At 40.1% G+C, this 12,584-nt stretch overlaps 1 protein-coding gene across 1 annotated transcript; it reads right to left on the reverse strand.

The window, feature by feature from the left end:
- Positions 1–2,542: 2,542 nt before the first annotated feature.
- Positions 2,543–12,575, reverse strand: RAE1 (ribonucleic acid export 1). Its single transcript, XM_074604842.1, has 12 exons — positions 12,446–12,575; positions 11,840–11,936; positions 11,581–11,685; positions 10,004–10,096; positions 9,490–9,576; positions 8,450–8,536; positions 7,576–7,647; positions 6,881–6,988; positions 6,438–6,544; positions 6,272–6,347; positions 5,481–5,675; positions 2,543–3,893 (listed from the first exon to the last, which is right to left on the reverse strand). Exons 2-12 carry the CDS (start codon positions 11,927–11,929, stop codon positions 3,807–3,809), a joined length of 1,107 nt encoding a protein of 368 aa, XP_074460943.1. The 5' UTR covers positions 11,930–11,936; positions 12,446–12,575; the 3' UTR covers positions 2,543–3,806.
- Positions 12,576–12,584: the final 9 nt, after the last annotated feature.

Raw genomic sequence — 12,584 nt, forward strand, 5'->3', positions numbered from 1 at the left:
AGGGAGCAGCAGTCCATGGATGCTGCTGCCGGAAAGCTTTGGTTAAGAAGCCATCAATGCTGCCATCGCCTGGCGTAACAGGAGATTTACAGCAACAGCTTTAAACAACACATTTTGAGTGTTTCGTGCATACTGCAACTGCTAGTGTAGAAAATTTTATGAAGGAATTGTTTTTATTCTGAATTTGTTCCATTTGCTATTTTGTGTTGCAGCACCAGATGATGATGATTCTCACCCGGCTGCTGAACAACCTGGGGGAAATGCTGTACGTAGCGAACCTCCACCAAAAACTTTGTCGAAGTTAATGCCAGACTACAAATGATACTTAGATAGAGAATCTGGAGATGTAAAAAACAAGCAGTATAAACCTTAACATTTCATTTTGCCCTGGTTCATCTCTACAAACAGCAACAGCAAAACACCAAACAAGTAAGTGGCTTCCATCATTTCAAAGGTAGTGTAAACCTTTTGAGACTGGTTTGACACAATTCCTTATAGCAGACAGCTGCCCAAATGCCTTGTCTGCAAACAGCACTTAATCACAGTTAAATTGAATTAGGACTAAGCAATAGTTTTACTGAAATTTCCCACATAGACCTAACCCCACCTCTATCCCAAATCCATACTTCTCTGGAGAATGACTCAACCCATTTCCCTAGCCTCGGAGCTAGGCTGGAGTACTCACCAATTCAGCTATTGCATTTCATCTGACAGATGGTAGATTAAGATACTGTCTGACTGCTCGCCATTGTGCAAATGCATCTGTCTTTCATTTCTGAAAGGCTTTAGCAGACAAACTTATTGTCAATTGCTTAGTTTTCCAAAATACACTTTATTAAACTAACATACAAGGCCACTGACGTGAGACTAGCAGGAGGAAGCTTAAGACAGCTTAACTGAAAATATTTATAAAAAGTCCCCATTTTGGGGGGCTTAACTGAATTGCTCTTTATGCCAAAGATTATTTTTCTGCAATAAAACACAAACATCGACAACAAACCTCCAAAAAAGTTAATGAAAATCAGTTATTTTATAAATCTAACGTTCCTACGGTTAGCTTTGGGCACACACATTAGAATCTTACGTTCTACTTCATTTAGTTTTTTGGGGCAGGTAACTGTCATAGAATAGCAAGTTAATACATTTCCAGAATGTGCGCTAACACATATTTGTGTGGGAATATGAATAAGCTCTCACTACATGTTTGATGCTGGAAAGGTAACAGCTGCGTGTGCTTTACAGGAGAACCTCACAGTAATTCCAGGGAGGAGTAAATTGCCAATGCATTCTCTTAGCTTGGGTAATGGGAAACAAATCAGTTCAAAGTTTGACTCTGTCCTCCCAATTGAATATAATGTGCACAGCAATGTAATGGAAAATTCGCCCTTCTAAAATTAGTCTGAGCAATTAATGTGATGACTACATAATTCTGAAACCTCAGACAGGTAAAAAGAACTTGATTCCAACAGGAGAGTAAGTACTCAACATATTAATACAGAACTGTATTACCAAACAAGAGACTTACCAGTGCTGGCTTCATAATGAAAATATATTTTGGCAAAACTTAGTATCCACTGAAGTAGGTGCAACTCCATTGGATCCAGTAGCAATGTACCTGCTGAACTAGAGTGAATCTATTTTCTCATCATACATCGTTAAGTATTTAAACAAAGAAACAGATTTTTCCATTCTCCCCTGTTTACACCAGTGGGAGCTCCGCACACAGGAGATTACTATTTTTATTTTTCTTTGCTATCAGTGACATACTAACCTTGAGCCTGCAATTGCTTGGTGGCATTCCTTTGACTGGGAAGTATGGAAAAATGTGCTAACAACCAAAGATTACAGCATAACAATCACAAGCTTTTATTAAAAAAAAAAAAAAAAATAATCAACAAAACCTAAAGAAGTGTTTGAGCAAATGACCGGCTACTGATATAACTGCTGGGAACTCTTTCCTATCTTAAAGAAAACAAAGAGTCCATGAATGTGAAATCTAAAACCATGTAAAACACGGGGTTTTTTTCCTTGCTACTTCTATCTTGAGAAATAAAACCCAGAATAGAGCATCTCTGAACAACAGCAGAGTATATTGCATGGACTTTGCTCAACTATGCAACTATAAGACCATACCAAACAAGAAATGCAGCCCCAAGAAAATCTGCTGAACATCATAGAGAGAAGATTCAGAAGTTAAAGGACCATCAGGCTATAGAGCGTTTGAAGATAGTATGATTCATTTGTACTAATGACAAACTGTCAGGTGTTTGGCTGTTGAGATAGCAAGGAACTTGATTAATTCTTATAAAACAAAAGGCCTTTCACACTAGTCCTCTTAATTGTTTGACGCAAAACCACAGGAATTATTAATAAAGAAACAGGAACTGGGGAATGCATTAGATTTCCAGCTTAAGCAGCTGGAGGAAAAGTACTTTGCTTTCAGAAAATGTATCTGAATTACAGTGAAAGGACAAGATGCTGCTTTTAGAAGGTTTATAATAACCTTGCCCATGTTATTATAATAGAACTTTTGAATATAAAAAAGCATTTATTAAAAATTTTATTTGAAATGTAGCATGAATCCATAACCATAAGTGTTACACCATACAGTTTTACAGAGAATTTGTACAATAGGACAGGTATTTCTATACATGCGCCCCCTCGTTTTTATTTAGTCGTTATCAAACAATAGTGAAACAGGAATAATAAGCATTCACTTCCAAAAAGAAAACTTTGGCATGTATACAACTGGCTAGTTAAGAGTAAACAGCAGTAGATTCAAGTCAGAAAGAGACCCACTTGTTTTGTTTCACAGCATTTTTGATCAGGATGAAACTCACCAGCACTATTTTCTAGTTATTACAAAAATGAGTACTTTTTTTTTTTTTCAGTCCAGAACCCCCTGTTAAGGGACAAAAGCCATGTTAAGAGAGATGTAAACAAACCAACTTTTAACTCTAAAAGGTGTCAGTTTTAAAGCAGTTCAGGCCACAAGTATTTTGCACACACTGGTTTGGTCATAAAACAAAACAAAACCGTTAATGGTTTGCTTAGATTACTTAACTATATATCACTTGGCACAACCGGCAATTTCTCCTTCAAATAGAATAAACATGAGTGTCATTGGCTAAAAAGTCACGTCCATTGCTAGAGTCTAAGAAAAAACTAAAGCAGAATTTGCACTGTGCCCATCTTCTGTCTCGAGTTTCTGTCACTGCTATTGGCCACTTACATACCTACCAAATTCATTCAAAAAACGAGGGAAAACAACTTGCAAGGCATTTCTTCCTGGCATACAGAAGACAATATTCCCATTTTAAAAATCAGAAAGCAACAAAAGAACCCCTGAATAATAAGTAATAAGCCTCCTTTGAGAAGAATTACTTGCAATTCTTCAAGTACTTACAAAAAATACAGTATTTATACAACTTCTCCAGAACAATTAACATATTTTAATGTAGTACTAATAAAATAAATCCATAGATACAAATGGTTGCAATTCTAAGCAGGAATATCTAGCCCAGATTTAGATTCTGCTGCAGTTTTATTATTGCTGTGGAACAGGCAGTGGATAAGTCATACGAATATTAGCCTCTCTTTCTTACACACATCGGAGTATCTAATTTGAAAAATGTTCTCCAGCAAGTTAGAATACATTTAATGTAATTTTTACAGTTCCTGCTAAATGTTATCGATCCAAAGTTGACTGAACCGTGGTGCAACAGGGCACAAATGGCAGAAGAGCAGTGGAGTAGAGGCAGGAATGGCAGAAAACAGTAGAGTAACACAAGTCAGACTCATACTCACTACTTCTTATTCCTAGGCTTTAATTCTTCCGCTGCGTTTCGCAGAAAGATGTAGTTTTTCTTCTGTGGATTATAAAATTCATGACCCTAAAAAGAAAAATGATCTGCATTTACTCTCTTCAAAGAAAAAAATACCAACATTAAAATGTAAGAATATGAATATTCCATGAGTTTTGTTTACTAAGATTTAATCTCAGCCTTTAAAACCAGATACTGGATAACATTGGTGGATTAGAAACAGGTTACCATAACAAGTAATTACAGGAACTGCGTATAAAGTAAAATTTAAGGGATGCTTATCCGTTTTTAAATGCAAAAACCTTTTCATATAAAAATAACCACATATGTCCAAGTTCTACTTTATAGATGCAGCATAAGAGCTCAATATGACTATTTTTAAAAAATATCATTCTAGGCAGAGAAGAAACGAAAACTTTAATGGCTACCCAGTTTGTATCTTTTAAATTAAATAAGGTCACATTTTTTCAAAGTGAAACCCAAGTTCTATGGGCAACTGCAAAAATATCTGTTCCCCAACTGCAGATGCAAATATACTATTTTGCATATTGATATTATTTGCATACACATTACCAACTCAATACACAAGTATTCAAATCAGGGAGCGTAAACACTAAAAAAGCTATTACAGTCCAATGCACAACTTGAAAATTACCAACTCTACTTGACAGAAGTGGTTCTAGAAAGGAAATTTAGTACCTAGCACCCAATGGTTTTACTACTTCACATTGGTTTACAGATGCAAAGGATACCTCAGTACGTCTCTACCACGGCAGGCTACCCAAGCATTTGTAATGGAATTCATCTGCCCTAGCATTCAACAAAGTTATCTTGCTTTGCGCAGCATCCAGAAGACTAGATACAATGCAGGAAATTATAATTTTGCTCTCTCTGGGGCATTCAATCAAGTTAACCTGTGCAATATCTGCATTCAGTATTCAGCAATATTATCCTCAAATTTAACAGCACAAGTTGTAACAGGAAAGTAATACTTTTAATGGAAGTTGTCATTCCATTAAAATCAGTTACATTTCAGCCTTGCTGCTCCCTTCTTAAACTATTAAGAAGTATTGATTCTCAACATATTACGTTTTGTTGTGATTCTCTTGCATCTATATGATTAATTGTTGAGTCGAGTTTGCAAAAGAAATACATAAATAATTGCCACAGCAAGCTGCACTGAACGGTACTGGAAATTCAGTGCATGGCATTCAAACACTGGTTTAAGTGTTTATAACCACAGACACAGCTTTTTTTAAAGTCAAAAACAATCTGCAGAAGCAGAGATGTGCACGTCAAAGAGATTTGTGGGAACCTGTTAAGAATGCCACATTGCCCCATGACACTCCCCAGAGCAGAATGTGTGTGAGGCAACCAGAATAATTTCTGAATCCAGCACTTTAAATTTTGCTCATCCACATTTGCAAAATAGCACTGTTTAGCAAGCTTATCCAACTGAAGCTAAAATACAAAGAATGAACTACTTCAATGTTAAATTTCATCAGATGTCTAAAATGACGACTGTAAGTTTTCTTGCACGCTTGTGAAAGTAAAAAGACTCAGCAACTATTTATAAAGAACAGTGAAAGCCTCATGTGAAAAGAATAGTCTTTCTTGTCAACTGCAACTATGAATATGAGTCTAAACCTTTCTTACCTTTGACCAATCGTAACTGGAAGCGTATGCAAATATATTGCCATTATGGTTGAAACAACAAGCAGATATTGGCTGGTCAAGTTGTTCTGATGTTTTTAGCTTTGTTCGCGCATCTTTATCCCAAAAGCTGAATCTACCATCAGATCCTACCGTTGCAAGAGTACCGTGGACAGGGTGAAAGGCTATCCCATTTACCTGCAGAATCATACAAAATACTATTAAAACACCACACACGAACAGGTGATGGGAACACTCACAACACACGTGCTGAATCCTGAGAGAGTAAATGCACGGGAAAGATTTTTTTCAACTAGATATAGTTTGTTTTGTTGGGTTTTTTTTAAATGTTTTCAGATATATCATCAGGGAAAAGCAAAAAAACCCAACCAAATAAAAAGCACCAAAGCAAAAAGGAAAGCATCTTCTTTTTTGAAGTACCTAAAAATTCAATGCATAATCCCATTGTACTGTATTGAAAGTATCCCATTGAAAGTATGGTTTCAATATCAGCAAAATTAACAAGCGTCAGCTCCACCAGGATGATTTAATGAATGGCTGATCTGGTGCTTGTTTTAAGGGAAGTACAAAAATTTGTCTTTCCTCTTAATGTATAACTATGACTATACTATGTATACTATGACTATAACTATAACTATGTCTTTAAACATATGCCTAAGATAACATTAGGCGAGACAAAAGGTCAAGGAGAACAAACAATTCATAGCCAATTTTACATTAAGAGTGTATATTGTCCTGTATAAATGATATAGTGACATATGCTGAACACTTACAGCATAGATATCCTGAGGTGCTGATGTGTTTGTTCCATTGGAGCGATGACATTTAAAAGTGAAATTATCTTTTGCGCTGGGGGGAAAAGGTAAAAATAAAGACTTTTTACTTTCGTCGCTGTAAACTGGGCAATAAAGAAAGAATGTTTTACTAAATGATACTTACGGATTTGGAGGGTTGATATAATGAATAGCTACTCTTCCTTCAATACTTCCAAGGGCAAATCCAGTAGGCTTGTTCACTTTGTCTTTAAAAATAGCAACACAGCGATGCTAAATTTGAGAAAGATACAGAGGATTTTAGACAGAGACTTGAGGGCCAAATTTTCTGAATGCTGTCTGTTTTCCATGGGGACACAAAACATCACATACATCAATGCAAAGTAAAGCAAAACCACAAACAAGGTCAAGAGATAGGGCAAATTCTATTGAGAATTTGGGCAACAGTATTTACATCTCTGAAGATCAGCAATAGATCAATGGGAAACCAGGACACGTGCCATTCTAAGTACTTTGGTTTAGAAACATTGCTCATTTTTACCAAAAAATAGCAAGCCCAGACCTTCAACAATCTGTATAAATATGCTCATAATAAATATTATCATTTACCTGGTGTTTAAGAGGAGATTCTATTCTTCTAAATTCAGAAGGTTGGTTCTCTAACTGATAAACTATCAAACCCCTTTCTGCAGTGGCCACAGCAGCCATAGGATGAACCTGGATAAGGTTGTAAAATAGGTTGGCAGACAGACACTTCTGTTAATAGCATGGCAGAGAATTCTATTTATTATTATTTCAGAGAAATCCCTGAAGAAGCTAAAGGAATTACACTATTTTTTGGGGGGAAGACAGAGAGGGAAAGAGGGAGAAAGAACAAAGTTCATTCGTAGACATATCTTCAAACAGAACAAATCAGTTCTTCCCTGCCATTGAGAAATTAAACATACCAAAAATCTTCTTATTATTAGCTTCTAATTATTAGCTGACCCTTCAAATGTGAATCACAGTAACAATCACACAAACTCATCCAGAAATAAGGGTAGGTCAGCCCTAGTGCCAATATGGTTTTGTGATGTTAAAAGGATACTAAGTGTGTTTTCTATGATGCAAATACCTATTTTCCAGACCTGATCAACATCAATTTATATTTTATTGCTAAAATCACACCAAGATTGAACACTATTCTATGATCCTATACTAACAGCCTGTATTTAGTGCTAACCTAGAGGAGCCTCAAAGACTGCCAGCTTATTCTTACTCCCAGACATCTAGCTGACGCTAGTTTACTGTGTACCATGGCTTACCACATCTGCACAATAACATCTTTCAGGAAGCTGCAATGTCATCATCGGTGTTGGTGAGCGGGTATCCCAGAACTGATGGAAACAGAGAAACGAACAAACTTACGCTTGGAGTTGAGGATACACTATTTAAACTACTTTAGTAAAGAGAACGCAATTGGTACCAAGTTGCTTCATTCTTGTCTATAGTCAGAATACTGCAACTCTCGTGAGACCCCACCTGGAGTACTGCGTCCAATTCTGGAGTCCCTACTACAAGAAAGACATGGACGTGCTGGAACACGTCCAGAGAAGGGCCACGAGGATGATCAGAGGGCTGGGGCACCTCTCCTATGAGGACAGACTGAGAGAGCTGGCGTTGTTCAATCTGGAGAAAAGAAGGCTCCGAGGAGACCTTCTAGTGGCCTACCAGTATCTTAAGGGGGCCTACGAGAAAGCTGGTCAGGGACTTTTTAGGAAGTCGGGTAATGGTAGGACTAGAGGGAATGGATTAAAACTAGAGATGGGTCGATTCAGACTGGATGTTAGGAAGAAGTTCTTCACCATGTGGGTGGTGAGACACTGGAACAGGTTGCCCAGAGAGGTGGTGGAAGCCCCATCCCTGGAAGTTTTTAAAGCCAGGCTGGACAGGGCTCTGAGCAACCTTGTTAGTGGGAGGTGTCCCTGCCCATGGCAGGGGGGTTGGAACTAGGTGATCTTTAAGGTCCCTTCCAACCCTGACAATTCTATGATTCTATGAACTCTCTATGAAGTAAGTCTATTTCATTGATTTGTTTTTTAAATTAGCGTTTAATAAAATATTTTGATTTCACATAAGTATTTCCATACACAGATCACTAGCATGCTTTGCGTCCGTTTGTTCAGGTAAAAATCATACCTTCAAAGTTTTATCCCAGCTTCCTGTCATCACACAGCTGTAATTTGGTGCTTTAATCCAATGGATAGTCTTCACAGGAGCATCATGCTGAAGATAAAAAAAAAAAAGGACAAACACACATACATTTACTAAGATAACAGTCCACATTTCTTGTTTATGCTCCTCGTATTTTTTCTACATATTTACACTTTTTATGCACTGAAGAGCAGTGATTCATGATTTTAGTCGCAGCAGTTAGGATAAAGGCTGGTCATGACCTTACTGTGTTGTTTAGTGCTGTAAAATCACCCACGTAAGAAAAAAATGGTTCCTGACACAAAGAACTACAATCAAGCCACTCTATATAGGAAGATGGTCTCAGCAGAAATACAAATTTCGAACGGCAGAACTTTCTATTTTCCATCATGCCAAAAATCAACACTTTAATATAATACATTATTTATTGCAAGCTAATATAAAAAACAGCTTCTTCTGACAAGAGCTACAGAAGAAAGGCCTATGTTCATTACACCAATAAGATTTTAAAATCAAGGCTGAGAATCTGAATTTTATCACCTCAAGTAAGATACAAGAAGCAATCATTAGGACTAACTCTCTTAAATTTTATAACTGGTAACTTATTTTAGTCACCATAACTACACATTCTATGAACAGACATTTGCTTCTAAATTGAGAATGTAAATTATAATCCCTGTTACTGCTGCAGCAGAAAGCTGGTATTTGTGAAAGTGAATTCAATGATTTGTTAATTTTTTTCCCTTTATAATGCAACAGAGTGAGATCGCAGCAGCAATGGAAAGAGATCTCCCAAGTAAAACAGAGGAACAGCTGCGCAGATTATTCAAATCGCTTTGCATCTCTCCCTGTTCACGTGTACTTTATTATCTCAAAAATGTAAAAAGCACCACACAACCTCTTCTTCATACAGCAGTATCGACTTCAGAAGGACTAAACATTAGCTTAATTTGCTAATAAAGGTAGCTTCTCATAAAAACAGGAAAGGGAATAATAGCTTGGGGCTTGCAGGCTTGCTTACTTACTTGTGCAATCTGAATAGCTTGATTACTGTTGAGATCCCACATTTTGGCTGTTTTATCACAGGAAGCAGTAAATACTTTACTCCCATCCTAAAAACACGAAGGCGGCCAACAGATTAAATATCCCTGTCACGCAGTATCTATTAGAAAACCGTCAAGTCTTATCCTCTTCTAGTAATAGCATTAACATTAATGTAACATGTACAGGAATTGCAAGATAAAGAAGAAATATAAAAATGGAAATTTATTTACGACTGTATGCTGTAAAAGAGAAAACTGTGCTGGGTATTATCTAGCTTTAAAGACATTCTTACTTTCAAACTCACTTTTACCCTTCTTACACCCATGTTAGTCTATTCTATTAGGATACGCTTAGCATATACTTACAGTAACATAAGTCTATACAATAATCACGGGCTGCATCTACATGTGGCACTTGTGTCTGTCTGGAAACCACAGGCCAATTTATTTAGGGTTTTGGTAAAAATTGTTTATTTATTTTTAAATAGGAACATACGTCACTCCAGCAGGCATCTAGTACAGGCCCTGTGTGCATCTGCTGAGCCTTTGGAATTGTCTGTCCATTATCCTGAACTTCCCAGCAGCGAACCTGTAACAGGAGAAGCGTATAAAGACATAACATACTAATGCTAAGAACTTAATATTCTCTTCTTGAAGGTCCCAGCCTTAGTTTATCCAACAAAGAGTATGAGGAGAACCTCAACATGAGGCAACCGCACGTGCTTGCAGCCCAGAAAGCCAACTGCATCTTGGTCTGCATCACCAGCAGCATGGCCAGCAGGTCGAAGGAGGTGATGCTGCCCCTCTGCTCCACTCTGGTGAGACCCTCCCTGCGGTGCTGCCTCCAGCTCTGGGGCCGTCAACATCAGAAGGACGTGGACCTGCTGGAGCAGGTCCAGAGGAGGTCATGAAGATGACCAGAGGGCTGGAGCCCCTCTGCTGTGAGGACAGGCTGAGAGAGTTGGGGTCGTTCAGCCTGGAGAAGGGAAGGCTCTGGGGAGACCTTGGAGCCCCTTCCAGTCCCTAAAGCAGCTCCAGGAAAGCTGGGGAGGGACTCTGGAGCAGGGCAGGGAGCTGCAGGACAAGGGGGAAGGCTTTTAAACTGAAAGAGGGGAGATTTAGGTGAGATATCAGGAAGAAATTCTTAACTGTGAGGGTGGTGAGGCACTGGAACAGGTTGCCCAGAGAAGTTGTGGATGTCCTGGAGGCGTTCAAGGCCAGGCTCTATGGGGCTTTGAGCAACCTGGTCCAGTGGGAAGTGTCCCTGCCCATGGCAGGGGGTTGGAACTGGGTGATCTTTAAGGTCCCTTCCAACTCTAACCATTCTATGATTCTATGATTATGAAACACCAAGCTTTTTCTCAGAACTAGCAAAACCTTATTTTCTCTGATTACATTCCTTGTATCTGTACAGCCACAACTCAACCCCACAACTTCAAGCCCACCTCAAAAGTACCTTATGATCACATAACACCTCCCAGTGCTCTCCTGGAGAACCCTTAACCGTCAGCTAGGAAGAAGCTGCCTGATGCAGGCTACCAGCCAACAGACCAAACAGATGAGTTAAAGACGTTTGTCTTCCCCTCCCTGTTTGTGCCAGTTGGGATCTCACCCTTCAATCCAAACATCAATAAGGTTGTGGGAACTTAATCTTTTTGAGACTAGACCGCGAAACTGGACGATTTACCGTTGTCTTCATGGTTCTGTCACTGGGCAAAGCATAACTGTGTTAGCCTAATTGTATAAGAAAATGAAACTAAAAACCAAATAAGTTGGAAAAAGAAAAATCGAAGCAATAAAAATCCAACAGGGAAAACACTGAGTATATATTCCAAGATGAATCTTAAAACACACAGGCAGAGGAATGATTTATCTGAAGATCACAACTGAATTTCTCAGTTGAAGCAGCTCAGCTATGTCAAACTTAAGTGTCTTGGCCCAGACAGAAATTTTGCAGTTCTGCAAAGAGAAAGATTTTCAGGTGCCCTGGCACAAGTTTTTAGGATCACATTTTGCAGTTTAGGCACTAATGCTCCCTCTAAGTCATCTGTAGGCCTGATTGTGAGTACTTACATCATTTGCCCATGATCCTGCAATGAGGAAATTACCCGGCAGTGTTGGCGGACTAAATGCTAAACAAGATATGCTGTCATCAGGTGGAGATGTTACTTCAATATCCTATAAAGATCAAAAGACAAAACAAAATTAGCCACATCTGAAAACTGTGCGCTGTGATCCTATAACTTCTATAGGGTGAGTTAGTAGGTACTGCTGTGACACCTTAAACTGCATCAGAAGGAACAGTGGTTCTCACAGGGGCTAATACACGTACCTTCATTGGATTATGGTTATCCGCAGTTGTGCTGCCAAACATGCTGGTACCTCCAGTACCAAACCCCGATGTCGATCCAAACAGACTCATCCTTGCCCTGCAAAGGAGGAAAAGCCTTACTGAGGGGTCCCTCAAGCATCCCTGGGGTGTCTCACCACAGCCACTACAACGGCACACCCCTCACCCTGCCTGGGAGGCGATATAAAAAGAGGAATATAAAAGTATATGAAATTAGAAAAATAAAATCACGCTTCTCGTTGCAGTTAGATCCCTGACGTTTCCCGGTCAGCCACTGCTGTCAGGGGCCCCGCTCCGGCCGCCACCTGGCGAGAGCTAACGCCCACCCACCCCGCCGGGCACGGCCCGCCCCAGAGGCGCTCCCGCTCCGGCACAGGCCCCGGCCTCACATCTCTGCCTACAGCCGGCCCGGCGTGGCGGCGAGGTCGGCCGGCAAGCGAGAAGGCGCCATTTCGCGGGGCAGAACCGGCCGCCGAACCGGCCGGCTCGGGGAGCGGCCGTTCAGGCAAAGGGGCCGAGGGCGCTGCCGCAGGCGGGGCGGTGCCGTCCGGGGGCGCGGGGCGGACCCCGGCGCCCACCCTCACTCACCGGTGTGGCGGAGCCGCTCCGGCCCGTTGCCTCCAGCGACGCGGCCCGGCGGGTAACGCGGCGGCGGCGCGGGGGCAGGCCGCGTCCCTCTGCGCAGGCGCGGCGGGGCGGTGGCGGCGCCTGCGCCCGGGCCCGGCGG

Source organism: Larus michahellis, chromosome 12 (assembly GCF_964199755.1).
Source record: "Larus michahellis chromosome 12, bLarMic1.1, whole genome shotgun sequence".
Taxonomy (NCBI): domain Eukaryota; kingdom Metazoa; phylum Chordata; class Aves; order Charadriiformes; family Laridae; genus Larus; species Larus michahellis.